At 40.4% G+C, this 25,389-nt stretch overlaps 1 protein-coding gene and 1 non-coding gene across 5 annotated transcripts; both read left to right on the top strand.

Annotated features, from left to right (window-relative positions):
• Thumpd3 (THUMP domain containing 3) lies at positions 1-21,049 on the top strand. Of its 4 annotated transcripts, none has more exons than XM_028788616.1 (9): positions 1-39; positions 1,091-1,932; positions 5,985-6,115; positions 9,619-9,688; positions 12,209-12,324; positions 13,260-13,370; positions 13,752-13,875; positions 14,161-14,309; positions 21,001-21,049. In XM_028788616.1, the coding sequence occupies exons 2-9, from the start codon at positions 1,123-1,125 to the stop codon at positions 21,011-21,013; spliced, it is 1,524 nt and encodes a 507-aa protein (XP_028644449.1). In that variant the 5' UTR covers positions 1-39; positions 1,091-1,122; the 3' UTR covers positions 21,014-21,049. The 4 variants fall into 4 exon arrangements, with proteins under 4 accessions (XP_028644449.1, XP_028644450.1, XP_028644448.1 ...); XM_028788617.1 differs by having other exon boundaries at positions 20-73; XM_028788615.1 differs by lacking the exon at positions 1-39 and adding an exon at positions 67-141.
• On the top strand, positions 6,755-6,861 carry LOC114639891. The gene has a single exon (XR_003714075.1). It is a non-coding gene; the product is annotated as a U6 spliceosomal RNA (small nuclear RNA).
• Positions 21,050-25,389: the final 4,340 nt, after the last annotated feature.

The raw sequence follows: 25,389 nt of genomic DNA, 5'->3' as shown, positions 1-25,389 counted from the left end.
GGCTTCCGGCGGCGTGCTCTGAGCGCGCCGGGCTCGCAGGTGCGGCGACCGGAAGGGTCTGGGCTTACAGCCGGTAACTGGCCACGGGTGGGAGTGGCCGGATGGGTGGGACGGAGGGAGGACAGCGGCGGCTTTGTGTAGGTCAGTGCTAGGACGGAGCGTCTGGCCTCTCTCAGGGCCTCACAGAGGTTGGGAGTGAGAGACACATTTCCCTCCAGTCGGAGCAACTCTTCAGCTCTCCAACCTGTCTGTAGGAGTTCTATTCACAGTGGTGAACAGTGACGCAGTGTGACCGCGTTAACCTTTGTGGCCTGTCCTTGGCATAGAATAGGGACAGGGAATAAGTTAGCTTAAATCACAACACTTAGGAAAATCTAATGGGAGGTGTGGACTCTCCATCACGGTAACACCTATCCAGCCCCTTCAACCTACACAAAAACTCATGCAGGAAGTCTGTTTTACTAGCTTCAGATATTTCCAAGGTCTGCTCTGGGTGCACATCATTGGATCTCAGCGTCACCATGTAGTAGGCTTTCAGATCCTTATAATTGTTTAGATGGTGGAAGTTGAGTTAATCTTTAATAAATTCACTGCCCACTTGACTACACAGCAGAAAATAGATACCTCAGCCGCACACTAAAAGTTTTGATCATTAGTCCAGAATTGTGTTATTCTCATTAAAACCTTCCAACTTGGGGAAAAAGGGATATATTTAGTTTCCAGTTCGAAACTAGACAGGATTAACTTGCTTTAGGGTCATTTGGACCTGTGAGTGCAAGAGGTGAGAATTCATAACTCTGAACCCCCACAGCCTCACATATTCTGAACTGCTTAGCTGAAAGGACAATATAGGAGCTTCTGTTTTTATGTTAGCAAGTATAAGATGGTGCTTACCAACACAGATGACCCTAAGCCAAGTATTGCATTCGGTGGAAATACTCCTGACGAGCCTGTATATTGCTTGTTTAATCATGTTTCACTGCCTGTAATCCGTGCCATTATTTATATGATAGTTTTAACTCTGGTATGTACATTGAAATATGAAAAGAGACTGAATTCTTTTCCTTTTTCATTTCTGTATTGACTTTAGAGACTGTTAGGCCTTTTAGAAGCATTTCCATCATGTCTGACACTCAAGAAGCTACCAGTGAGCACCTGGATGTGAACCTTCATGAGAACAAGAACCCTGTGCCCGTGATGGAAGGTGGTGTCAGAAGTGAGTCTGAGCATCTCCAAGTCACTATTGGGGCCACTGTACCTACTGGCTTTGAACAAACAGCCGCAGATGAAGTGAGAGAGAAATTGAAGTCATCTTGCAGAATCAGCAAAGACCGGGGCAAGATATATTTTGATATTGCAGTGGAAAGTCTGGCTAAGGTTCATTGTCTGAGATCAGTTGATAACTTGTTTGTGGTTGTTCAGGAGTTTAAAGATTACCAGTTCAAAGCTACAAAAGAAGAAGTTCTAAGAGATTTTGAAGAACTGGCTGGAAAACTCCCATGGTCAGACCCTTTAAAAGTCTGGCAGATTAACACCACTTTCAAGAAGAAGAAAGCCAAGCGCAGAAAGGCAAATCAGAGTGCAGGTAAAGAGAAGGCTGACTGTGGACAAGGAGACAAAGCAGATGAGAAAGACGGTAAGAAAAAGCATGCCAGCAGCACTTCAGAGTCACATATCTTGGACTATTATGAAAATCCAGCCATCAAAGAAGAGATATCAACCTTAGTAGGTGATGTCTTGGCATCTTCTAAAGATGAAACTGGTCAAAGCTTAAGAGAAGAAACTGAACCACAAGTACAGAAGTTTAGAGTCACCTGCAACAGAGCAGGAGAGAAACACTGCTTTACCTCCAATGAGGCTGCAAGAGATTTTGGGGGTGCTATTCAAGAGTACTTTAAGTGGAAGGCTGATATGACCAACTTTGATGTAGAGGTGGGTATTACCTTTTATTGATGATTAAAAAGATGTGTACTGTGGATTGGGAGGTGGCTCAGTGGGTAAAGTGTTTGCTAAGCAAGCATGAGAACTTGAGTTCAGATTCCTAGCATCCGCATAAAAGCCAGGGCAGATGTATGCATGTTAACCCTAGCACTGGTAGTTAGAGACAGGCAGTGCTTTGGAGCTTGTTGGGTAGACCAGCTGAAACAGCAAGACCCAGGTTCAGTGAGAGACTCTGTTTCAGAAATAAGGTAGAATGGTAGAAAGATAATGTAAACTTGTGACTTATGCACAGTCACCCACAAAAGAAAAAAAAAGGTTCTCATACATTTGTAAAATTTCCAGACAAACATAGCACAGGGGCCGTTAAACAGTGGCAGTAAAGCTAGGAGAATGTTAGGAATAGCATGACCTGTGGAGATAGATTGATAGGTATTGATTGAAATTTTTAGTCAGTAACTCTCTAGAATTGGACAAGATTGTCTTTTTGAGCCCCTATTTCAAACAGAGCCAATAATAGTATATACTTTTATGGTCTGTAGTATGGAAAGCAAATGAACGGGTTTCTTTTTGTTTTTGTTTGTTTGTTTGTTTGTTTGTTGTTGTTGTTTGTTTTTTTTGAGACAGGGTTTCTCTGTGTAGCCCTGGCTATCCTGGAACTCACTCTGTAGACCAGGCTGGCCTTGAACTCAGAAATCCACCTGCCTCTGCCTCCCAAGTGCTGGGATTAAAGGCGTGCGCCACCAATGCCCGGCTATGAACAGGTTTCAAGTGTTTGGTATAATACGTTGGTGTACGGTAAGTGCTCAATGGATAGACTCATCAGAACTCAAGTACTGGTGGCACATGCCTTTAATCCTAGCACTCAGAGGCAGAGGATCTCTTCTTTTCAAGGCAAGTCTGGCTTACATCGTGAGTTCCGGAACAGCCAGGACTATGTAGAGAAGAGACTTTGTCTTGCAAAACCCTCAGGTGTGCACTGTCTCTGTGTGTGTCTCTGACCTTGGCATCACCATGTCCAGCAGAAGTAAGGAGTCTGTTTGTTTTTTTTTTTCAAATCTCGGTGCTGGACTCAACCCACAACTTTGCACATATGGACAAGCATTGTATTTCTTTTTTTTTTTTTTGGTTTTTCGAGAAGGCATTCTATTTCTAAGCTATATCCCCAGTCTTCTCATTTCTAATCTAGTATTTTTTCTACATTATATGGACTTCTAGATTGTAACTTTACCTAAAATAAACTTACTTCTATCTTAGTTGGAGAGTTCTGCTACTAAACAATAGTAGAATATAATTTTCAGAACCTTGTGTCAGGGTTTTCGGGCTAATCCTCACCTAGAGCCAGGTTAGCTTGACTATCCTTGTAACTACTGGGTGACTTCTGTTGATAATGGCAATTGGAATTCTTTACATTCCTGGTGGTTTATCTAGGTCCTTAGCAGTTGACATTTTTACTAAGAAGTCAATTTTTGTTTCATTTGGGATACTTACATCAGGGGGCATGTCACTCTCTTTGTAACTTTCTTTTTTAATGTCAGACGAGAACAGTTCCGCATTCCATATTGTCTTATACAGCTGTGAGAACAAAGAGGCTAAGAAAAGCCATGTCCAGAAGTCTGCAAGGTAGCACAGAAGACACATCCTATATGAACTGATGATGTCTCTGTGTCCCAGGCTCAGAGGGCTTTCTAGGAAATGAGGCCGTGTGAATAAGATGTGTAGGGCAGGGCCTTGCATGTTGGAGTGTCAGCTCTTGACCTCTGCCTTTGGTAAGGCCATGATGAGGACATTCTAGGGGGAAGGCTGGGGAACATTTTATCTTCTTAGAATATTGGTAAGTTAGGAAAACTAGGACAAAGGTAGTCGTAATCAGACATTGTTTAAAACACTAGGAAAATAAGATAAAAGCAAATGTGACATGGTATCAGCTCTGGATAGAGGATATGTTTGAGAAGTGACTGTAAAAGTGTTTGAAGTGTTTTCCAAAAAAAGTAGTAATTTAAAAAATATATGTAGGCCAAGTGTGGTGGCACATGCTTGGGATCCCAGACTCAGGAGACAGAGACTGTCACATCTCTAATTTTAAGACTAGCTTGGTCTACATAGTGAGTTCCATGCCAGCCAGAGGGTACAGTGAAACCCTGTCTTAAAACAACAATAACAACACACACACACAGAGGCAGTGGTCGTGTACTCCTATAATCCCAGCATTTAGAAGGCAGAGGTAGATGAATCTGAGTTTGGGGCCAGCCTAGTCTACAGAGTAAGTGAGTTCCAAGATAGCCAGAGTTAGTTGCACAGAGAAACCCCGTATTGAGAAAAAAGAGTGGTAAAAAAGAAACCACACGTACATATTTTAAATCTATACTATCAGAATGTGTTGGGTTTTTTTGTTTTTGTTTTTTTGGTTTTTTTGAGACAGGGTTTCTCTGTGTAGCCCTGGCTGTCCTGGAACTCACTCTGTAGACCAGGCTAGCCTCGAACTCTTGAACTCAGAAATCCGCCTGCCTCTGCCTCCCAAGTGCTGGGATTAAAGGCGTGCACCACCACCGCCTGGCCAGAATATGTTCATATAATAAAAACTGGGAGATAACTTACTGACAGCCAGCATATGTATATGTATATATTTGTGTGTATGTGTATATATGTGTGTGTGTGTATATGTATGTGTGTATATATCATATATATACACATAGAATGTAAAATGAATAAAATATTTTAAAATTAAATGAAAATAGTATATATACTGTTTTATTTTTTTAATTCCAAAAATGATACAACTAACTTATAATAGTAGTGGTTAGATTAACGATCACCCCAGGAAGGAGACAAAAGGGAGCTTTCTAAAGGGTATTGAATGTAGGTCAGAGCTCACTGAAATATATATATGTACTTAAGATTTAGGTACCTCTGGGCTCATGGTAGATAGATTAGCCACTAAGGCTGCTGACCTGAGTTCAATTCCTAGGATGGATGGTGGAAGTTATCTTCTGATCTTCATACTCAAGCCACATACAAACTAAATAAATACATAAACAATTGAATTTTATGCACTGAATAGTAAACTTGCAGAGTATAACTCAATCAGAAAGTTTGTATGGGCTGGCAAGATGGCTTAGCAGTTAAAAGAACTGGCTGCTGTTTCAAAGGATACACGTTTAATTCCCAGCACTCATATGTAGGTACCTTGAAATCTTCTATAACTCCAGTTCCAAGGGATCACACACCACTTTCTGGCTTCCATAGGTACCAAGTGTGCATGTAGTGCAGAGATACACATTCAGGCAAAACATTTGTGCACATAAAATAAAAATTAAAAATGTTCTAAAAAGACAGTTCTCTGTGTGATGGGTGTATGAACAAGCCATGCTTGGCTTTTACTTGGGCTCCAGGGATATAAACTCAGGTCTTCATACTTGCCAAGCAGGTACTCTTTCCATTGACTTACCTCGGACCCAGCCATGAATAAGACAGTTGTTCTGTTGTTTTTAATCTTAGTTCAAAAAGTCTTAGTAAGAGAGACATGTATCTCTTTCTTGTTTCAGTCCAGCTAGCCTATCTAAGAAATTTAAACAATCTTTGCTTCAAGGCTCTGTTTATTTTATTCTTTTAAATTTATTTATTTATTTGTTTGTTGCTTTGTTTGAGACAGTCTTCCTATCTAGTCCTGGCTGTACTGGAACTCATTGTATAGACCAGGTTGGCCTTGAACTCAGATCCACCTGCCTCTACCTCCTGAGTGCTAGGATTAAAGCACATGGGGGAAGCACCACAGCTAGATAAAGCCCTCTTTGTTTTTTGTTTTTGTTTTTCGAGACAGGGTTTCTCTGTGTAGCCCTGGCTGTCCTGGAACTCACTCTGTAGACCAGGCTGGCCTCGAACTCAGAAATCCACCTGCCTCTGTCTCCCAAGTGCTGGGATTAAAGGCGTGCGCCACCACTGCCCGGCCGTTTTTTTTTTTTTTTTTTTTTTTTAAAGGCCTTATTAGGTGCAGTTTGAAGACTGTTGACTTTCTGACTTTCTCATTTGTTTCTAATTTGATGTAGGTTCTCTTGAACATCCATGATAATGAAGTCATTGTTGCTATTGCACTGACAGAAGAGAGTCTCCATCGCAGAAATATTACACATTTTGGACCTACAACTCTTAGGTCAACTCTTGCCTATGGGATGCTCAGGTAACAGAAGGATATTTTGCTATCCATATTGTAATGAACACTTCGCTCTGAATTAAAACACTCTTTTTCTAAAAGTAAAAAGAAAATTTTCTTGGTTAGAATTACAAAGTTCCCTATTTTTCTCTTCAGTATTCACTGTTCTCAGCTTTTGATCCAGAAAACACTCTATGGGTGGTTTATTAGTATTCTTGATTATAAATGTGAGAGTGGTGGTCGTGTGTGTGTGTGTCTTCATTGAGAAGCTGTTTCTGTTGAGAAAGGATGTGCTTCTTTAGGCGATAGAGTCAGTTTTGCTGTGCTTTTATTTTTATGCAGTGAAACAAATGAGATCCTTGAGATGTGTGAGTACAGAACTTGTATGTTGAGTGACGGGTGGTGCTGGCATGCAGCTTGGTAGCTGAGTGCTCAGATCACAGTACATAGCACCACATCCCACTTACTCATAGTTTTAAATGTTACACTGGCAGCAACCTGATAATCGTATTGGGACTTTGAGAAGTGCAAGGCAAGCAGCCTGCCACTGTTGTCAGTCTTACGTTCTTGGTGTTTTCTTTCTCAAATATGTCCTTTTTACCCCCCTACACTTGAGATTTCAATACTGCAAAATGGGCCTGACATGGGACACCAAAAATTATTCTTGTGCTCGATTTGGCAGCACATACACTAAAACTAAAGCAATTCAGAGAAGATTAGTATCGCCCCTTCATAAAGATGACAGACAGATTTGTGGAGTGTTCCATATGAACACAAAAGAAAAAGAAGAAAAGGTTTACTGATGCTAGAGAGATGGCTCAGATGTTTAAGAATGCATGCTGCTCTTGCAGAGGACCAGAGTTTGGTTCCTAGCCTTCAGGTTGGTAGATAACAACGACCTGCAACTTCAGCTCCAGGGGATTCAACATCTGTCTTTTGTAGACACCAGCACATACACATACTTTAAAAATTCCACCCACATATATACATACGTAAAAAAAAAAAGTAAAAAAGTGGTGACTAACTTTGGGGCTATAGAGATGGCTCATGATGTTTTTCCAGATGACCAGGGCTCAATTCTAGGCCCCCATGTCCGGCAGCTTACAACCTACTTTAATTCCAGCTCCATACCCTCTTCCAATATCCTCTTCTGGCCTGCGTTTGCACACACAGAGATACTAACACATATGTATAAATAAAAAATAGAAATTTCTATTAAAAAGTTTTGTTCATGAGGACTAAATATAGAAACATAGACAGATTATCTTATTCTGTACAGTTCCTGGCATGTTCTGGTGAATTATATAATTACATTTTCTTCCTTTTCAATTTTTGCTTCCTCTTTTGTCGTGGTCATGTGTGGTCTCATAGTTCCTCTCAACTGGGGCACATTAAGTTAGTAACAGAAAACTTAAGAGAAACACTCTAAGCTTCAGTCACTAAACAACATTTATTATCTGCCTCCAACCATGATTATAGAAACCAGCATACAAAGAGTTATTTGAGTGCTAGTATTAAAAAAAGAAAAAACTAAATAGAATAAAGAAATAATGGTTGGGTTGAAGAGATAGCCTGGTGCAATTTCTATACAAGCCTGAACCCAGCCTTCCACATTACTATTGTCAGTAATCCTAGCACTGAGGAGGCTGAGACAGGAGGATACCTGGGGCTTTCTGGCTAGCTACTCTAACTGAATTTGTGAGCTCCAGGTTTTGAGGTAAAGAGCAATTGAGAAAGGTGCCCAGCCGGGCAGTGGTGGCGCATGCCTTTAATCCCAGCACTTGGGAGGCAGAGGCAGGCGGATTTCTGAGTTCGAGAGTTCGAGGCTAGCCTGGTCTACAGAGTGAGTTCCAGGATAGCCAGGGCTACACAGAGAAACACTGTCTCAAAAAAACAAAAAAACAAAAACAAAAAAAAAGAAAAAAGAAAAAAAAGAAAGGTGCCCAGCTGAATGTGGTGGCACATACCTTTAATCTCAGCAGTTAGGAGGCAGAGGCAGGTAGATTTCTGTGAATTCTAGGCCAGCTTGACCTACATACTGAGTTCTAGGATGGCCAGGGCTCTGTAGAGACCCGCTCTCAAAAAAACAAAACAAGAGGCATGGGGGTGGGGATGCCCAGTGTTGATTTGTTTGTTTGTTTTTGTTTTTGTTTTTCGAGACAGGGTTTCCCTGTGTAGCCCTGGCTGTCCTGGAACTCACTCTTTAGACCAGGCTGGCCTTGAACTCAGAAATCTACCTGCCTATGCTTCCCAAGTGCTGGAACTAAAGGCGTGCGCCACCACTGCCCGGTCCAGTGTTGATTTCTGATTTCTGGCCTTCACATGCATGTTGGCAAACACAAGTGTCCATACACGTGCACACGTACACATGAAGTGATCATTACGCTGAGGATTGGGGTGGCTGGAGAGACGAACAAAGATGATACGAAATCCACAAAACCCCCTTGAAAGTATCTCAGGAAAGATAGAAACTATGGGGCTAGAGAGACGGCTGTTCTTCCAGAGAACCTGGCTTCAATTCCCACCACTGACATGGTGGCTCACAATTGTTAATAATTTGCCTCAAGGGATCAGATGCCCTCTTCTTGCTTTGACAGGCAGTGCTCACATATGATGCAGATATACATGCAGGCAATACATCCATATACATAAAGACTAAAAATTAAGAAGTATACAAACTAGATGGTAGAAAATACAAAGGACTGCTTTCCTGTCTCCTAAAAGCTTATGTGTTCTTGCTTAGCTCACCTGTGCATGTGGCTGCCCGTCATTTGGATGCATGTACCTCTAGTGGCACATGACTGGGTCAGACAACCCAGAGCTGCTTGCTCTTTATTCCAGATTCCTAAGTGGATTTGAGTGACATAATTTGATCAAGTGCCCAATCCTGGCCCATTAACAATGACTGGCATTACAGGCTTGCCCAAGAATCTGTCTTATGAGGGAGATCATTGACATGCATGGTACAAGGTCTCAAACAGAATAGAAAAGGTTTGATCAGATGAAACTTAGTGATCTGAGGACTGGTAAATAACATTTAGAGCTATTCACAGTGACCTGTAGTCTTGACTGTCCTTATTTTGTGTCCTAGGAAAAATGTTTCTTTGCATCATTTTGTCTGTTAAATGGTTATAGGATTGTTTAAAGCATTCAGTGAAATAACCAGTATATAAAGTTAAAGCAGTTATTTTATGTTAAGGACTGTATCTCTACAGTTAAATCCAAAATGAAAGGATACTAAATTTCTGGTTGTTAGCAAATGTCCACTAGAAATCTTCCTGCCTCAGCTTTCTGAGTACTACGATGACAAATCAATCAATATGTCTCTCTTGCTCTGCCCCTAACTCCCAAAAGCATTATACACATAGGTGAGTGCTGCCACTGAGTGCCAACCCCAGGCTGACTTTCTAACAGTAAGTTGTTGATCTTCATGCCAGAAGGCTTGTGATCGTAACCTTCAGGAATTTCTGTTGTGAAAGCCTTAGTTTTTGGTTGATTTTCCCATGTGCTGAACTGTTTTCTCTTTCCAGGCTCTGTGAACCTAAACCTACTGATGTAATAGTGGATCCAATGTGTGGAACTGGAGCAATACCAATAGAGGTAATAACACCTTTTTATTTTTACATAAGCAAGTGATCTATTCAAAATGTTCTAGACCTAGTGAGCAAATTGGATCCAATGAGAAAAAAACCAAAAGTTTGAAAAAAATTCTCATAGTCAGGTTAAAACTTTTTGTCAAAGCATTGCAACCATTTCTTTCAAACAGCCAAGTGCCATATGATTAGACAGTGAAGTCTTTTCTGGATCACAGAGGAGCTGAGAATGACAAACTGATAAGCCTTTTTTTTTTCCCTGTATCAAATGGATGAGGCACCTGCTTGAACAGCAGAGGATAACTGAAGGACCATCAACCTCCACATAAGTAGAGGTTCCTGGAACAAACAAGTTTAGTTATGAAAGGAGAAACCACAGTGCAGCTCAGTGCTAGGGCACCTGCTTGGCATGCCAGACACAGGTCTTGGGCTTGATCTCCAGCACTGCAAAACAAAAATAGAAACAAACCCATAAGAAAACCTATAAGTATTCTTTATGTTTGTTTGTTTCGAGACAGAGTCTCACTATGTAGCCCTAGTTGGCCTCAAACTCACGGAGATTTACCTATCTCCTCTAGGGCACAAACAACCTGGTCTTTACTCTCTCTCTTTCTCTCTCTCTTTTTTTTTTTAAAAAAACATATTTTAGGAAATCTAACAAGGCTACCATACCCAGTGACCATTAATAATTTTCAGAATTGCTACAATACTCATAAACTACAGAAGGTACTGGGTGGTGGTGGTGGCGGCACATACCTTTAATCCCAGTACTCGTGAGGCAGAGGCAGGCAGATAGATCTCTTGTGAGTTCCAGAATAGCCAGAGCTACACAACACAGAGAAATCCAGTCACCCAAACAAAAACAAAACAAAACAAAACATTAACAGAAGGCAAAATAAGAAATGGGAAGATGTTTTCTTTTTTAACCCTTTTGAGGCAGGGTTTTGGTGTGTAGCACAGGCTCACCTTGAATTCATGATAGTTCTACTACCTGAGCCCCACCCAAGGGCTGGTATTACAGACATGAGCCACAATACACAGTGGAAAAGGGATCTTGTAGGTAGAGAGCCTTCAAGATTGAACCACATCACCTGTGTAAGGGACCATGCAGGAGCTCACAGTAAAGTCACTTCAAGTTTTTGTGTTTAACACAGTGAAATATTCTACACTGTACCAAAAGCCAGGGAAAAGAAACTTCACAGAAGTACCACAGATTGTGTTGAGTGGGCAGAATTTGGACAGATGAGTAAGTGCAAAGCAACCCATAAAGGGAAAAATAATCGAGAGTGTAATTAGAAAATCTATGGTCTGACTTTGATCAGGAGTTACAATCCAAGAGGAAAATGCAAATACTTTGAATGTTCCACTAGTGATGGCTAGGGACGTGACTACTGCTTGAGATCTGCACAGGGAGCTGAGTTATTGTAGTCAAGAATTCTGGAAACAAAACTGTAGTTCTCCATCATTAAACTATGACTTATCTACGAAATGGCAGGTAAAGTGACCATGGATCAAGAAACATGCAATCAAAGTAGACATCAGAATAAAAAGAGCGAAAACCAGACTGAGCCATTTCCACGTAAAAGTAGGCATGAGAGTACCAAGGTAGAAACTTCAGCAGACATGATGGAAACTGAGGGGTCTGTGTACAGATGTGTCCACTAAAGTATCTAGTATCTGTCCTAGAATACGCTGAGATTTAGAAGTACTGTGAATGTAGCCTGAGGTCGGAAATCCATACTGGACTAAACAGTAAAATAAAAATAACAAAAGGTTGGCAAGCACAAATCACCTGAGAGACTTTTACTCTGGGTTCTTTCTGTATTCCTGCACACTCAGTTTCTGGCATACTTGAACATTCCTTTTGTTTGCAGTCATTTTAGAATAATAGACCAGAATGTCATCACCCTTTAGAGTCTGGGCAAAATACAGTTATGAAGTGCTATATTCATGCATGCATGTCTTTGTGACAGATTGTATGACTGTACCATAGTATGTCACTTCGTTTCACAAATAAGTCACTGCTTGGCATTTATATGCTGCTGACCTTTTTACTTAACTATTAAAATCTTTTCAGAGATACGGTGGTTATCTTTTGAAAGCTAAACTCAACAATCTAAGACAGCATAGGTCTAGTTAGTTTGGTAAATTTTTTAAATCATGTTAATTAAGGGAATGTAGTCCCTTATATGTGCCAGCCATTGCTGGGTAGAGATAGAATAAAATACTAGACCTATCTGGAAGGAATTGCTGGATTACTTGGAAGGCAGAGGTGATAGACAGTTTAAAATGGGCTAAGTCAGCAACAGAGGTGTACAAAGTGCTTCTAGGGCTGACATTGATGTCATGGTGGGTGACATTGGAGCCACATTTCTAGCGGGTGAAAGTTCAGCAGGCAGAAGAACAGGGAAGTCATTTCTGGCAAAGAAATGAATGGCACAGATTGCCATGTTCCTGAGAGTTGGCCATCCATAGTGACTTTCCCTTTTCTCTTGTGGCATACTTAACCAACACTCCTGTCTCATAGGGAGCTACTGAATGGTCTCACTGTTATCATATTGCTGGGGACAACAACCCACTGGCAGTGAACAGAGCAGCAAATAACATCTCATCTTTATTGACTAAGAGTCAGATTAAAGATGGGTAAGTTTAACTGCCATTTCCATACTTGATTGCAATTTTATTTCTCCTTTTTTGTTCATTATTTTTTGTGTCCTTTTCCAAAATGGTACAGTATTGTATAGGTTTTATTATTTAGATGAGGCGCATGCCTTTATTCCAGAGGCAGTGGCAGATGGATCTGAGTTCGAGGACAGCCTGGTCTATAGAGTGAGCTCCAGTACAAACAGAACTACACAGAGAAACCCTGCCTTGAAGAAAAAAAAAAAAAAAAAAAGAAGAAGAACCAAATTAATTATTAGTTGAAAGAAGCATGAAAGCCATTACCATAACTTCTAAATTACCAGTTATCTATACTCGTATCCATGGCCTGTTTAAATCTTCCAATTGCTTTGCTTTTGAAGGCTGTTGGATTGGGCTTTCTGTTTATATCTGTATATGTGTGTGGGTCTAAGAGTGCCATGGAGCTGTGTCATGGTGTAGAAGTCAGAGGATGACTTGTGGGAGTTGGGTCTCTCCTTACTCCCTGTGAGTCCCAGGAATCAAATTCCCTTTGTCTGGCTTAGGGCAGACCCCCTTTGTTAGACACTTTTTTTATATGTAAGCTCATTTTCCCTGGTGCTTTCTTAACTATACGTCCTTTGAAAACCAGTCTTAACCGTTTAAAAAACTTGTATTTCAGTTATGGACATATTTCTAATATTACTTTAACATTTCTTTTTAGAAAAAAAAATCTTTAGAAATTCAGACTGCAGAATGTTTTTTATTGCATTTATTTGTGTGTGGACATAAGGGCAGAGGTTAGAAGTCCAACTGAAAGATTTAGGTCTCTCCTTGTACCACAAGGACCCTGAAGATCAAGCTCAGGTCATGAGGCTTAATGGCCAGTACCTTTATTTGCTGAGCCATCTCATTAGCCTGGGAGAATATATTGACATATCTTTCCTTTGTCTCCACAGAAAAACCTCCTGGGGTTTGCCCATTGATGCTGTTCAGTGGGATATCTGCAACCTCCCATTGCGAACTGCTTCTGTGGATATTATTGTAACAGATATGCCATTTGGAAAAAGGTAGAAATTGGATTTTTCTTTTTTAAATAAATAGCATGAGTTCACCTATTATTGTACTATCTTCTCAGTCAGAAAAACATAACCATAATTCATTTCACCCATTGTGCCGTTACATGGTCCTATTCCACAATGTAGGCTGAGGAGCATTTGCTTCTTGGGACAGATTACTACTCAGTGGTTTGTCTTCAATGAGATAAGTTAGTTTTTTTAAAGTGTTCTGATAGAAAACATTATAAACACTTGACTAACAGTTTCCTTCATTGGCATAGAATACTAAAGTTCTGACCTCTAAAAGATGACTTCTTCATACCTTAGATTTTGTTCTTGTCTCATGTAAGAAACTACCTTTTGCAACAGTTTATACTTGATCCTCTTTTATAGGATGGGCTCCAAGAAGAGAAATTGGAATCTATATCCAGCTTGCCTTCGGGAAATGAGCCGTGTCTGTCGACCAGGGACTGGTAGAGCAGTACTGCTTACTCAGGACAAGAAATGTTTTACCAAGGTACTATACATGAGAGTTAAAATCACTCACCTCCCTGCTTGTACACAATACATTTGTCCGGTGCCCTCAACAGAAGGTGTTGGATGGATCCCCTAGAATTGGAGTTATAGTTGTAAGTCACAATGTACCAGAAACTGAACCCAGATCCTCTCCAAAAATAGCAAGTGTTGTTAACTTCTGAGTCAACTTTCCACCTCATCACCCATAACTTTTAAGTGGAAAGATTTCAGGTTGTTTTAGAAGCAGACTGGTAGCCTAATGACTTATGCTTTCTGTGTGTGCCAGGCCTTATCTGGAATGGGACATGTGTGGCGAAAGGTCCATACAGTCTGGGTGAACATCGGGGGCCTTCATGCTGCAGTTTATCTTCTAAAACGCACTCCTCAAGCCTTTGTTCATCCTTCGGATCAAGATGGAGGAAGAGACCCTCCTTGGTAAAGAAAAGAATGAAGACAACAGTATTTGTAGTTCTTAACACTGGAAATGTCAGCATAAAGAATTTGCTTTGGGAGAAGAATATCAGAAAAGTAACTAAGTATTACAGGTTACACTGCTTAACTACTCCAGAATGCTTTATTGTTAGCAAGGTGATTGTAATGTTATTTCTTGAGAAGCCTACATTGCTTGGCTTCTAAGTTTCAGAACACTTTAGGCCATATTCTATTGCTTGTGCAGCCTATTGTTCTACGATCTAAATTCTTTGTATCATCTCAGAAACAGAAGCATCCCTCAAGACCTAGTTTATCATCTGCCTTAAAATAAATACATACAACCTAAACAGGGCAAGGATGCTTTGTGTGACTCTTAGTAATATGACATTACTAAGTAGTAGAAGCATCAGTAGATGAGGTATGGGACCAATAAGCCTAATTAAAGGAATTTCTCTTTTAGTATATGGAAGTGTTATTTTCCAAAGCCCTCCCCAACCCCCAAAGTGCTTGTCAGTCTTTGGCGGGTGGAGGGAGCTAATGTATCTTTAAATGAAAATGTAAACTACCAGGACTACAGGGAGAAACCCTGTCTCGGAAAAAACAAAACAAAAAAAACCAAAAAAAAAAAAAAAAAAAGAAAGAAAATGTAAACTATACTGCTTACTCAGGACAAATGTTTTACCAAGGTATGACATGAGAGTTAAAATCACCCACCTCCCTGTTTGTACACAAAATGTAGGTCTGGTGTCCTCAACAGAAGAGAGTGTTGGATGGACCTCCTGACTTGAGAGCCCTGTTATTCTTGCCTAGCTTGTTGTTCTGTTGTTCTCTAGTTGTACTGATTTTTCGTCAGATAGTTCTATGGAAAATGAAATAACCTTATTACTTACCAGTTCCTTAACAGTGCCTTCTAAAAGCAATCCTTGTTTGAGCTTTATGGAAAGTTATTTTGGAGATCTGGCTTGTTTCAGCTTAGATTTTCAGTGTGATGTTTCTATTTAGAATAAAGGACACAGACAGTACTTCCTTTGAGAACAGAATCCACATTGCACCACAGTCAGTAGCCAGTGTCTTTTCAGAACTACTTACTGGAGAATGAACTGGGATTATGAAATTCTTAAAGGTTTTATACCCTAGGTAGGCAATTTTGCAATTGACAAAATACATTATTGATTGAACATAAATTTCCATCTTTGAAATAATTTAAACCTCAAACCAAGGTGATCATAGTAAGATGTATAACAATGGTTGTCTGTTTCATTTACCGAGTTCATAATCTTTGCCAGTAAGCATTTAATATTTACTAAACAAATGAACTACCTTTTATGCTAAGTTCTAAAGTTAATATACCAGGTTTGTGCTTGGTTCACCATAGCTCTAATTCTATTAAGTATATGAAATGACTTAAGACACTACAAATATAGTGAACACTGTCATCTTCATCTCTGGTTGGTAAAGTTTGCTTTTCTGGTTACTAGAATATGAAATAAGCTATGAAGTTTTTCCTCTAGACAAGGTTTTGTCAAATAGCCCTGGCTGGCTTCTACCTCCCATGTTTTGGGAATTAAAGAGTTGCAATACCATACCAGGTGAAAGGCTTATTTTTAAATTGTTTGCATGCAGGTATTAAGTTGGTATGTGTACCAGTACATGTGCCTGTGGAGGCTAGAAGCTGGAGTTATTGGCAGTCTATGAGCTGACTGGTACGGGATGTGAAGTCAAGTCCTCCTCTATAGCGGCCTAGGTTCCATTGTCAACTTTCTTTTTTTTGATTTTCTTGTTTGGTTTTTTGCATCAGGGTAAAGTTCTTACTCATCAATTGTGAAGATGTTAGCCACTTAAGACCAGTTTCAGTCCAAGTTCTTCCTACCTGCCTTTTGTGACCCACTTAAAGCAAATACATACTTTTCTCAAATAAAACCTCCCAGTCCAATCTTCTAAACTCTTTAGGAGTCATGAGTGTTCACCATGTACATCTTTCTAGAGAAGCCATTTCTCAAAGTTTAAAACCTTCTAATGCTTACCTTTTCCTAAAATTCTGAAACACATCAATCGTAGTTAAGATTTTTTGGGGGTTGGTCTTGTCTTGTTTTCAAGACTAGACCAGGGATATAGCTCAGTGAAACTGAATTTCTGGGTTAAAAGGCCCAGAAATTCATCTTCTGATTTTAATTGATAGAGGATAGGTGCCGGGCAGTGGGCAGTAGTGGCCCATGCCTTTAATCCCAGCACTTGGGAGGCAGAGGCAGGCGGATTTCTGAGTTCAAGGCTAGCCTGGTCTACAGAGTGAGTTCCAAGACAGCCAGGGCTACACAGAGAAACCCTGTCTCCAACAAAAGGGCGCGGGGGGGGGGGGGGGATAGGTATTGGTCAGCTGGAAATCAATGTATCATGGAGTTATTTTATACATCTTCCAGAAGTTGGTCCAGATCCTTATGACCAAATCTAGAGTCCAAATTGTCATACTCCTAACAATGTACAAGTTCCTCCAATTTACCTCAAAGTTTAAACTTAATCACACCTGTCAGCGATTTATAGGTAACAGGCCAGCTTCCCTCCCTTCCCAACCAAAGGGATGCCCAATTCCAACTGTGAAGACCCAAACTTGTCAGTCTTTCACAAGGATCTTTTGAAGTATAAGTGCATGCCCCCCTCTTTCGTTCACACCACAAACGAGTAGCGATGAACAATGCCACAGCATTACCCACTTTATTTTCCACCATTAGGGCAAATGTCAACATAATTGTTCTGGAGAAACCAATAGATTAAAAAGTCATTCCACATTTTGACTATTTAAGGACATAGGTTTATTGCCAAGCTTTCACATAAATAAATACAAGCACAGTGACAAGTCCAGCCACGTTTGTAAGCTTCATCCATTTGTAACATACGTCTATGAATTATAGATTAGAGTTTATATCTGTGGGAAAAACTTTAATATAACAAGCTGTTATATTGCACAAAAGAATCATTCTGAGCATTTCTTTTCATCTGGCAGATACTCAGCAATGTCGACTATATGGTTTTAAATTTTCTTAGCTGTTATATTTTTCTCCAACTAATACAGCAAGTAACTTGTTTCCCTTCTGAAATAATACTTCAGCTTTTTAATTTCTAGACCAAAGCTCCTGACAGTTTTGTTTTACAAACATGAACAAGTCTGCATTTAAAATGTTCAATAGCATTCAGAACAATCTTGACACTCATTGGAATGACTCCTTTCAAAATGACTACACATGATATTGCTGGTGCCAACACTATTTAAAGTTAGTATGTTGCAAAAGACATGCTATATTAAACTCTCTTTAAAGACAGTACAGTTTCTTAAAAGTTTATAGATGGACATGTCCACATGTCAGTTTTATATATTATTTTAAAACACAAACAGTGTTAATGGAACAATTAAGCATCTTAAAAAAATAAAGTATAACCATCATTCATATATAATGTGGTTTTTGGAACTCTGGGGAAATGTTCAAAACATTTTATGACAGTAAAACACCTTTATCCTCACGTATGAAGCTACAAGATTTTAAAGATGATAACTGCATAACATGGATTATGGAAGGTATAACTCATACAAAACACATGTCCTACCTAAACTACCTTAGACAAATCCAAACTGCACAGCAGCATTTAACATAGTGACAGTAATGTCTCTGACCATCGTGCCTCTGCTTGCTTTTGAGAATGTAAAAGGCACCATCTTGGGATTATGAAAATCATGTTGATCTCGAAGACCTGTTGCTACTCAGACAGCAGGAACATAGCTTTAAACAAGCACTGTCCTGTCTTCAAGGAACAATCTAAAAGAGGAAAAACAATAATTACACAATTACTATTCTTAAGATCTTTAAAAGCCATGACAACATTTAAGCAGGACCAAATGTGGCATAGGGCTGAAGGCAATCAGGGAAGGTTCCTTAAGAAGTGATGTTCTGAGACCATTCTCAGTGGCTCAACACTTGGTCAAAAATTTTAATTCTTCCCTCAGAGAAATTGAGTAGTTACTCCACTTTCAAGTTCCTACAAGCTTACCACCAACCTTATAATACACTCTAGATCTCCTAAAATAATATTTCTATCAGAACAAGGTAGTATAAAGCTGGCAGGTAGTCAGGCAGTGGTGGTGGTGTACGCCTTTAATCCCAGTACTTGGGAGGCAGAGGCAGGCAGATTTCTGAGTTCAAGGCCAGCTTGGTCTACAGAGTGAGTTCCAGGACAGCCAGGGATACACAGAGAAACCCTGTCTCCAAAAACAAACAAACAAAAAAGCTGGCAGGTAGACCAAACATTAGACTCGTTTCTATCTCTGGCCCTCAATCTGCTAGTATATCTATAGGAAGTTGCTTAAGGGCCACTGGTACAAACAGCCTCTGTTAGGATGAACAGTACTTCATATGAGATTTTAACAAAGGGCCAATAAAGCCCACTCAAGACTACTGAGTGAATTAAAATCCACCCAGTGGAGTTAGTACTGGTTATGTAACAAAATACTCAACTTTATAACTATGACGAAAACATGCTACTATTGCCAAAAGGAGATCCAAACAAATATTTCTCTGAACAAATATGTAGAAAACAGGGTGATAAAGAACAAGGGCTTTTTTTTTCTTTTTTTTTTTAAATAGGCCATCATTACTTGAGCAAGGTAGGGAAAATGAGTCTATGATATCCAAGAAAACAGAAATAACTCCAATTCAGGCTTAAAGGCCACTCCATGCTCACTAACAGTGCTCATCAGAATCAATTCCTTAACCCACTCAAAAATAGTCCTGAATATCTTCTGGATAAATATGTCCTCCAACGTAAAACACTATGCTAGCAAACCGCCTCAACTTCAAAGTCAAATGCTTGACTCCTAGACTTGTGACCCAGTAAGGTGCTCTACAGTTAGGGTTGCTAGGTCAAAGAGTTGCCCTTGTGCTCAATTGTCATTCTAGAGTAACAATTGCAAACCATAATTACACAGTTCCACCAAACAGAAGACAAGTAAAAAAAATGCCTTATCTTGCTCAAATTTTGAATAGTAAAAACAACTCACACCTAACCTTCACATTAAGTATAAATGTTTAACATATATAACAAGTTGAAATCATATGGCATCACCTGGCAGGAAACTAAGTTTATTTAAACAACAATCAGCCCAAGGTAAACCTAACACAGGATCAGGATAGCTGCAATGGTTAGTGCAGGGAAACCCAAGGAAGTGCTTCTGAGTATAAACCAGGAGACCTCACAATAGGAGCTTTGTTCTGTATCTCATGTGCTTTACTATCACTTGAAAACTTATTTTCAGAAATCACAAAACCAACATTTGTTTAGTTTCCAACTTTGCTTATTCACTAGAGAAATCCACATCCCAATTTGATGGGAGAAACTTGAATGAAATATTATTTGGAATATTTTAATATCCCTGTGTGTATGCAGATGGTTTAAAGACAGGCAATCTTAGTTTACAAGGCAGTTTTTTGAGATACGTTCTCACTCACCTGGAGCCTGCCAAGTAACTAGGCTTGTATGGACAGTCAAGTCCTAGAGATCCTTCAAACATGCTCTAACAGGCCTGACTTAAAATGTGGGTTGTGGTGATATAATTCAAGTATTCATTGCTTGAAACACAAATATTTTTACCAATTATCACCCAAGCCCCCTTAATATATCCCCTTTAAAAGAATCTGACCAGCAGATTCCAAAAGTATTACTACATTTTTTTTTCCCCTTTCATTCTGGGTTTGTTATTGGTTGTTTAAGAGGGAAGAAAAAACAGTACAGACTGAGCAGTACTACTAAGCTACACCTTTAACCTCAGTACTCAGGCGACAAAAGCAGGCAGAACTTTAGTTTACATATCTAGGTGCAGACTAGCCAGAGAGACTTAGTAAGGCTTTGCCTCAGGAAGTCTTTGAAGCCATATATATACATATACATATATTTTTTTTTCACAGTAAGCAAATTAACATGAAAAGACAGAATTTTTAAATCTGACCTTGGCTGTCTAGAATTTGGATTCTCTGGGTCTGAGACTAGAAAATTCGATTAAACAATGCAACAGATCCCCCGGTCCTAAACATACCATACTTTAAAACAATGTTAAGTAGAAAACAAAAAGCCTGAATAGCTCTTTTACAGGGGAGGGAATTCATTTAATATTAGTCCCATCTTACTCCTCATAACTACAGTTTTTTTTTTTTTTTTTTTTTTTGGTTTTTGGAGACAGGGTTTCTCTGTGTAGTCCTGGACCAGAAATCCACCTGCCTCTACCTCCCAAGTGCTGGGATTAAAGGCGTGCGCCACCACCTCCCAGATATAACTACAGTTTTATTATACAACCCATTTAAAAAAGTAAATTTAAAGGACAACCCCACCTTGGAAATCAGGCTGCAAATCTCAGCTGCTGCCCTTAGAAGGCAAAAAGCCATGCCTCTGAAGCCATGGGAAGGAAGTTAGACACGTGGCAAACATGAGGCCACGTGGTGAGAAGGCATTAAAGAAAGAAGCTCAAAAGAAAGTGTCAAAAGAGCCAATTAAGTTGACCAGCAGCAGAGACAGAAAAAAAAGAATACCCAGACCTCAGAAAGGTAGGCAGATTTAACCAAATTCCATGGTGGCTCATAGGGATTGCTTCAATTATAATTTTATGAAATCTCAGATCCCTAAGTTTTTTTTATTCTTATTTTTTTTGTTAAAACAGTGTTTCTCTGTGACCCACGTATAGTCGTCTCGCCAGCAAGAACGCACGCGGACACCAGGATCCTTCTGCAGCAAATTTTTATTGTGATGAAAGGAGGAAGACCCCGGGCCCCGAAAAGGCACTGCTTATATACCCCTGGAGCGGCGTGTTCATATCTGATTGGCTGCTTGTTCAGGAATGCATATTATGCCCCGGGATGGGCCGTGACTTGGCGCGCTATCACCACATGCACACGCGCAGTCCACTTGTACTTGTGGGAATGCCGGATGCCAGCACCATCTTGTAATGGCGAGTGCCGTCACCGCTCACCGCGTCTCTCTGCATCTCCCCCTTTTTGTTTTATTAAGATGGAACTGTCCTTGGCCTATCTAGCGCGGTACCAATCATGACTCAAACTCAAGCCCGATCAAGCAAATTCCATCTTGGGGGAATAAGCGATCAAGGACTGATAGTTTAAGACAGTCTCCCTTACCCTACCAGGTGCAATGGAAACAAGTCCTCTGGGTGCAAGGGCTAGGGGAAACATAGAGAGATGCAAACACCCATCCCTGTGCAATGGAGCCATCTCCCAGGGGTGCAAGGGCTGTTTGCCTCAAATTCAGGTACCACAGCTACACAGACAAGGACCAGCCAGGCCAAGACTCCTCACCGACCCAGTGCAATGGGCAAATCCCTTGGGGTGCAACGGCTGAGGAATCTGTCTACTGGCTATTTCTTTAACATGGATAACCAAATTTCAGAAGATGAACCTTGTTCTAGGGCTGTAAGTGCTTGGGTAATAACAACCTTGTCACGTTTTTGTTGAGCTCTGAGTTTGCAGACCAACCATAGCATGAACACTAATCCGCAACATAGGGCTGTACCAAACAGGCCTACTCCCACCCACTCTTTAAAGAAAGAGAAAGCTGAAGAGATCCAGGAGGAGAGTCCCTCAGTCGGGGACAAATCCACGCGCGTCGAGTTGATGGCCACCACAGCCGCTCTCAATTTTTTGAGTGTCTCATCGAAGTTTTCTGACCAATTTCCTGCAAGATATTGAGACAATTTCCTGGACAGATTAGCTGCATTGTGTCTGACCGGTATGGGTTTTTGAAAGGCAGATAATATGGTCCATAGTTGTTCCCCCGATATACTAGGAACCTGTATCCCTTGGATCAGCACGAGGGCTGTCATCAGAGTTTGGAGGGTCCGCCTGGGTGTCATCTTCTAATATTGCGAGTCATCGCGTCAGTCGCTCTGGTAGCCAAAATGGGTTGTCTTCTTCCTGCGGAAAAACACAAACCACTCCCCTGGATCTTATTAAAATAGGATTCGGGCCTTTCCATTGTCCGGTCAAGACATCCTTCCATTTGACCATCTCTTTTTGCCTGTCAGGTTCTAAACAGTGACGGTCAGCTGCCGTGTGGCCTTGACTGTCCAGAATTTAAAAATTAAGGGTAAAAAGTGCTATAGAAACGGTGACTCGTGGCACTGAGGGTAGAGCCTCCTCGACTCCCCCTTTTTGTTTTAAGACTTAAGATTGCGATGAGCCCGTTCTATACTGCCTTGTCCTTGAGGGTTATAAGGGAGACCCGTCATATGGGTCACCTCCATTTGGCGACAAAATTGTCTAAACTTTTGAGAAGTGTAAGCTGGTTCATTATCAGTCTTGAGAATTTTAGGCTTCCCCCAGGCACTCCATGCCTCAAGGCAATGTTGGATAACATGGGCCACCTTTTCTCTGGCCAATGGAGAAGCAAATATAATTCCGGAACAAGTATCAATGGAAACATGTAAATATTGCAATTTGCCAAAGGATGGGATGTGCGTAATATCCATTTGCCAAATCTGTAGTGGCCGAATTCCTCGTGGATTAATTCCTACAGGAGGCACTGGTAAAAATTGACAGCAATTCTGACACTGAGTAACTATATCTCTAGCTTCTTTTCTAGTTATATCAAACCGATGACGTAATGTCTCTGCTGTCACATGAAATTTTTTATGAAAATCTTTGGCCAAATCCAATTTTGAGGATAGGGCGATAGCAACCAACTTTGTGGCTCGATCCGCTAGGTCATTCCCATGAGACATTGGACCTGGTAGACCTGAGTGAACCCTAATATGTGTAATAAAAACAAGGAATCTCTTATTAACTAAAGCAAACTGAATCTTTTGAAAAACTTCCACAAGTCTACTAGATGGTCTAATTAGCCCAGCCACTTCTAAGACTTTAACTGTATTTACTACATAAAAGGAATCTGAAACAATATTTAAAAGGCCTGGAAAGGTTTCAAGAACCTCTAATACTACCAAGCATTCCACAACTTGAGGTGAGGTCTCATGGTATTGTTTGGCAGTGACTTTATTATCAACTACATAGGCACCCACACCTGTTTTTGACCCATCTGTGTAAACAACCACTCCATCCAGGAGCGGCTTCAGAGATATGATATGTGGAAATACAATAGCTTGAGTTAAGGCAAATTGTAGAATGGGATGTTTAGGATAGTGATTATCTATTTGACCATTAAAGGAGGTGACCAACACGGCCCAAACATCAGAGGTAGCAGTTAATATTTGAACCTGATATGTAGTATATGGCACTATTAAAACCTTAGGTTCCCTTCCAAAATGGGTAATAGCTGCTTTTAACCCACAAAGGGCAAGCTAAGCGACTGCATCTGGATACCATTCAATAATCTTTGTAGGAGATGTATTGGGATGGATCCATAATAAGGGCCCGTCCTGCCATAACACAGCAGTTGGTAAATGTCTGGTTTTAAAGACACACAAATTAAAAGTTTTAGTCTCATCAATGCGTTTTAGCTGGGCCTCCTGCAAAGCATCTTCTACCATTCGCAGGGCACGGCTTGCAGCCAGTGTTAATGCCCTTGGCAAGGAAATGTGAGAATCTCCTTCCAAGATGTCAAACAAAGGTTTCAATTCAGCAGAGGGAATTTTCAAAAATGGTCTTAACCAATTTATATCACCTAATAAGTTTTGAAAGTCATTTAAGGTATGTAAATGATCTCTGCGAATTTCTAATTTTTGAGGAACTATTTTCTCAGGGTAAATAATTGTCCCTAAAAAGGAACCAATTTCTGAAATTTGAACCTTCTCTGTGGCAATATGCAGACCCCGCTGTCCTAATGTAGCAATTAATAAAGGGTACAAGTTCTGTAAAATGGTCAATTCTTTATGGCAGATAAGAATATCATCCATAAAATGAATCAAGAGCAGGGAAGGAAATTGTTTCCTAATGGGTTGAAGGGCCATTTGTACATACAGTTGACACATAATAGGACTATTGGCCATGCATTGAGGCAAAACTTTCCAATGATATCTCTTGTCTGGTTCAAGGTGATTAACAGAAGGTAAGGTGAATGTAAATCTTTGCCTATCTTGCGGGTGTAGGGGAATGGAGAAAAAACAATCCTTAATGTCTATAATTATTATCCTCCACTGCTTAGGTAAAGCAGAGAGCAGAGGTAGGCCTCGTTGCACTGAGCCAAACAGCCGCATCTGTGCATTAATGGCCCTTAGATCATGGAGAAGTCTCCATTTTCCTGATTTCTTTTTTATAACAAAAATAGGGGTATTCCAAGGAGAAGTAGAAGGCTCTAAATGACCAAGCTGTGCTTGTTCCTCAATCAGCCTTGTAGCAGCTTCTAATTTCTCAGAGGATAGGGGCCACTGAGGAACCCACACGGCCTCCTCTGTAAGCCAGGGTATGGGCATAGAGCCCTCAATGGCAACTAGGGAAAACCCAGACCTTGTCTTCCTGTATTACTTTCTTGTGAAATTGGGTTTAACCTTCCTTGTTCTTTTCTGCCAAGGCCTTTTCCTTCCTTATGTCCCATCCTTTTCATAATGTCAATAGCTTGTTGAGAGTACTCATTAGTTAATGTCAGTCCCAAGTCTTGCAAAACGTCTCTTCCCCAGAGGTTAACGGGGAGAGGAAGCACATAAGGTATAAAGTTTCCTGTCTGACCCTCTGGTGTCTTTCAAGTCAAGGAGCATGAACTGACTGTAGGGCTGGCCTCATATCCCAACCCTTGTAAGGAGTGGGATGACTGTGCAACAGGCCATGCCTTAGGCCACCAGTTGGAGGAAATAATACTTTTATCAGCTCCTGTGTCTAAAATCCCTGTAAAACTCTTCCCTTCTATTGTTAATTGTAAAGTGGGTCTAGTTTTGAGATCCACTACCAAATGAGCAAAGTCAGTTCCTGAAGAACCAAGCCCGTTGGCGCCTCTAGGCACCCCGGTGGATGGGAAACAATTATGCAAACTTGGAAGAATAACCAATTGAGCAATCCTATCTCCAGGGGAGATAGAAAATATGCCTTGTGGACAAGAACAGAGAACTTGAAGTTCCCCGGTATAGTCTTGGTCTATCACACCAGGATGA

This window comes from Grammomys surdaster, unplaced genomic scaffold (genome assembly GCF_004785775.1).
Source record: "Grammomys surdaster isolate TR1022 unplaced genomic scaffold, NIH_TR_1.0 125756, whole genome shotgun sequence".
NCBI lineage: Eukaryota > Metazoa > Chordata > Mammalia > Rodentia > Muridae > Grammomys > Grammomys surdaster.
Note: the sequence above shows the minus strand (reverse complement) of the source record. Positions and strands in the feature narration are given on the sequence as shown.

What these genes read in the sequence shown, in the direction of transcription:
- Thumpd3 (XM_028788615.1), top strand. Translation starts at nt 102, where the DNA reads ATGGGTGGGACGGAGGGAGGACAGCGGCGGCTTTGTGTAG. An exon ending in CTTGCCTATGGGATGCTCAG is followed by an intron (nt 6,116 to 9,618) that starts GTAACAGAAGGA and finishes TTCTCTTTCCAG; the next exon opens with GCTCTGTGAACCTAAACCTA. An exon ending in ACAAGAAATGTTTTACCAAG is followed by an intron (nt 13,876 to 14,160) that starts GTACTATACATG and finishes TGTGTGTGCCAG; the next exon opens with GCCTTATCTGGAATGGGACA.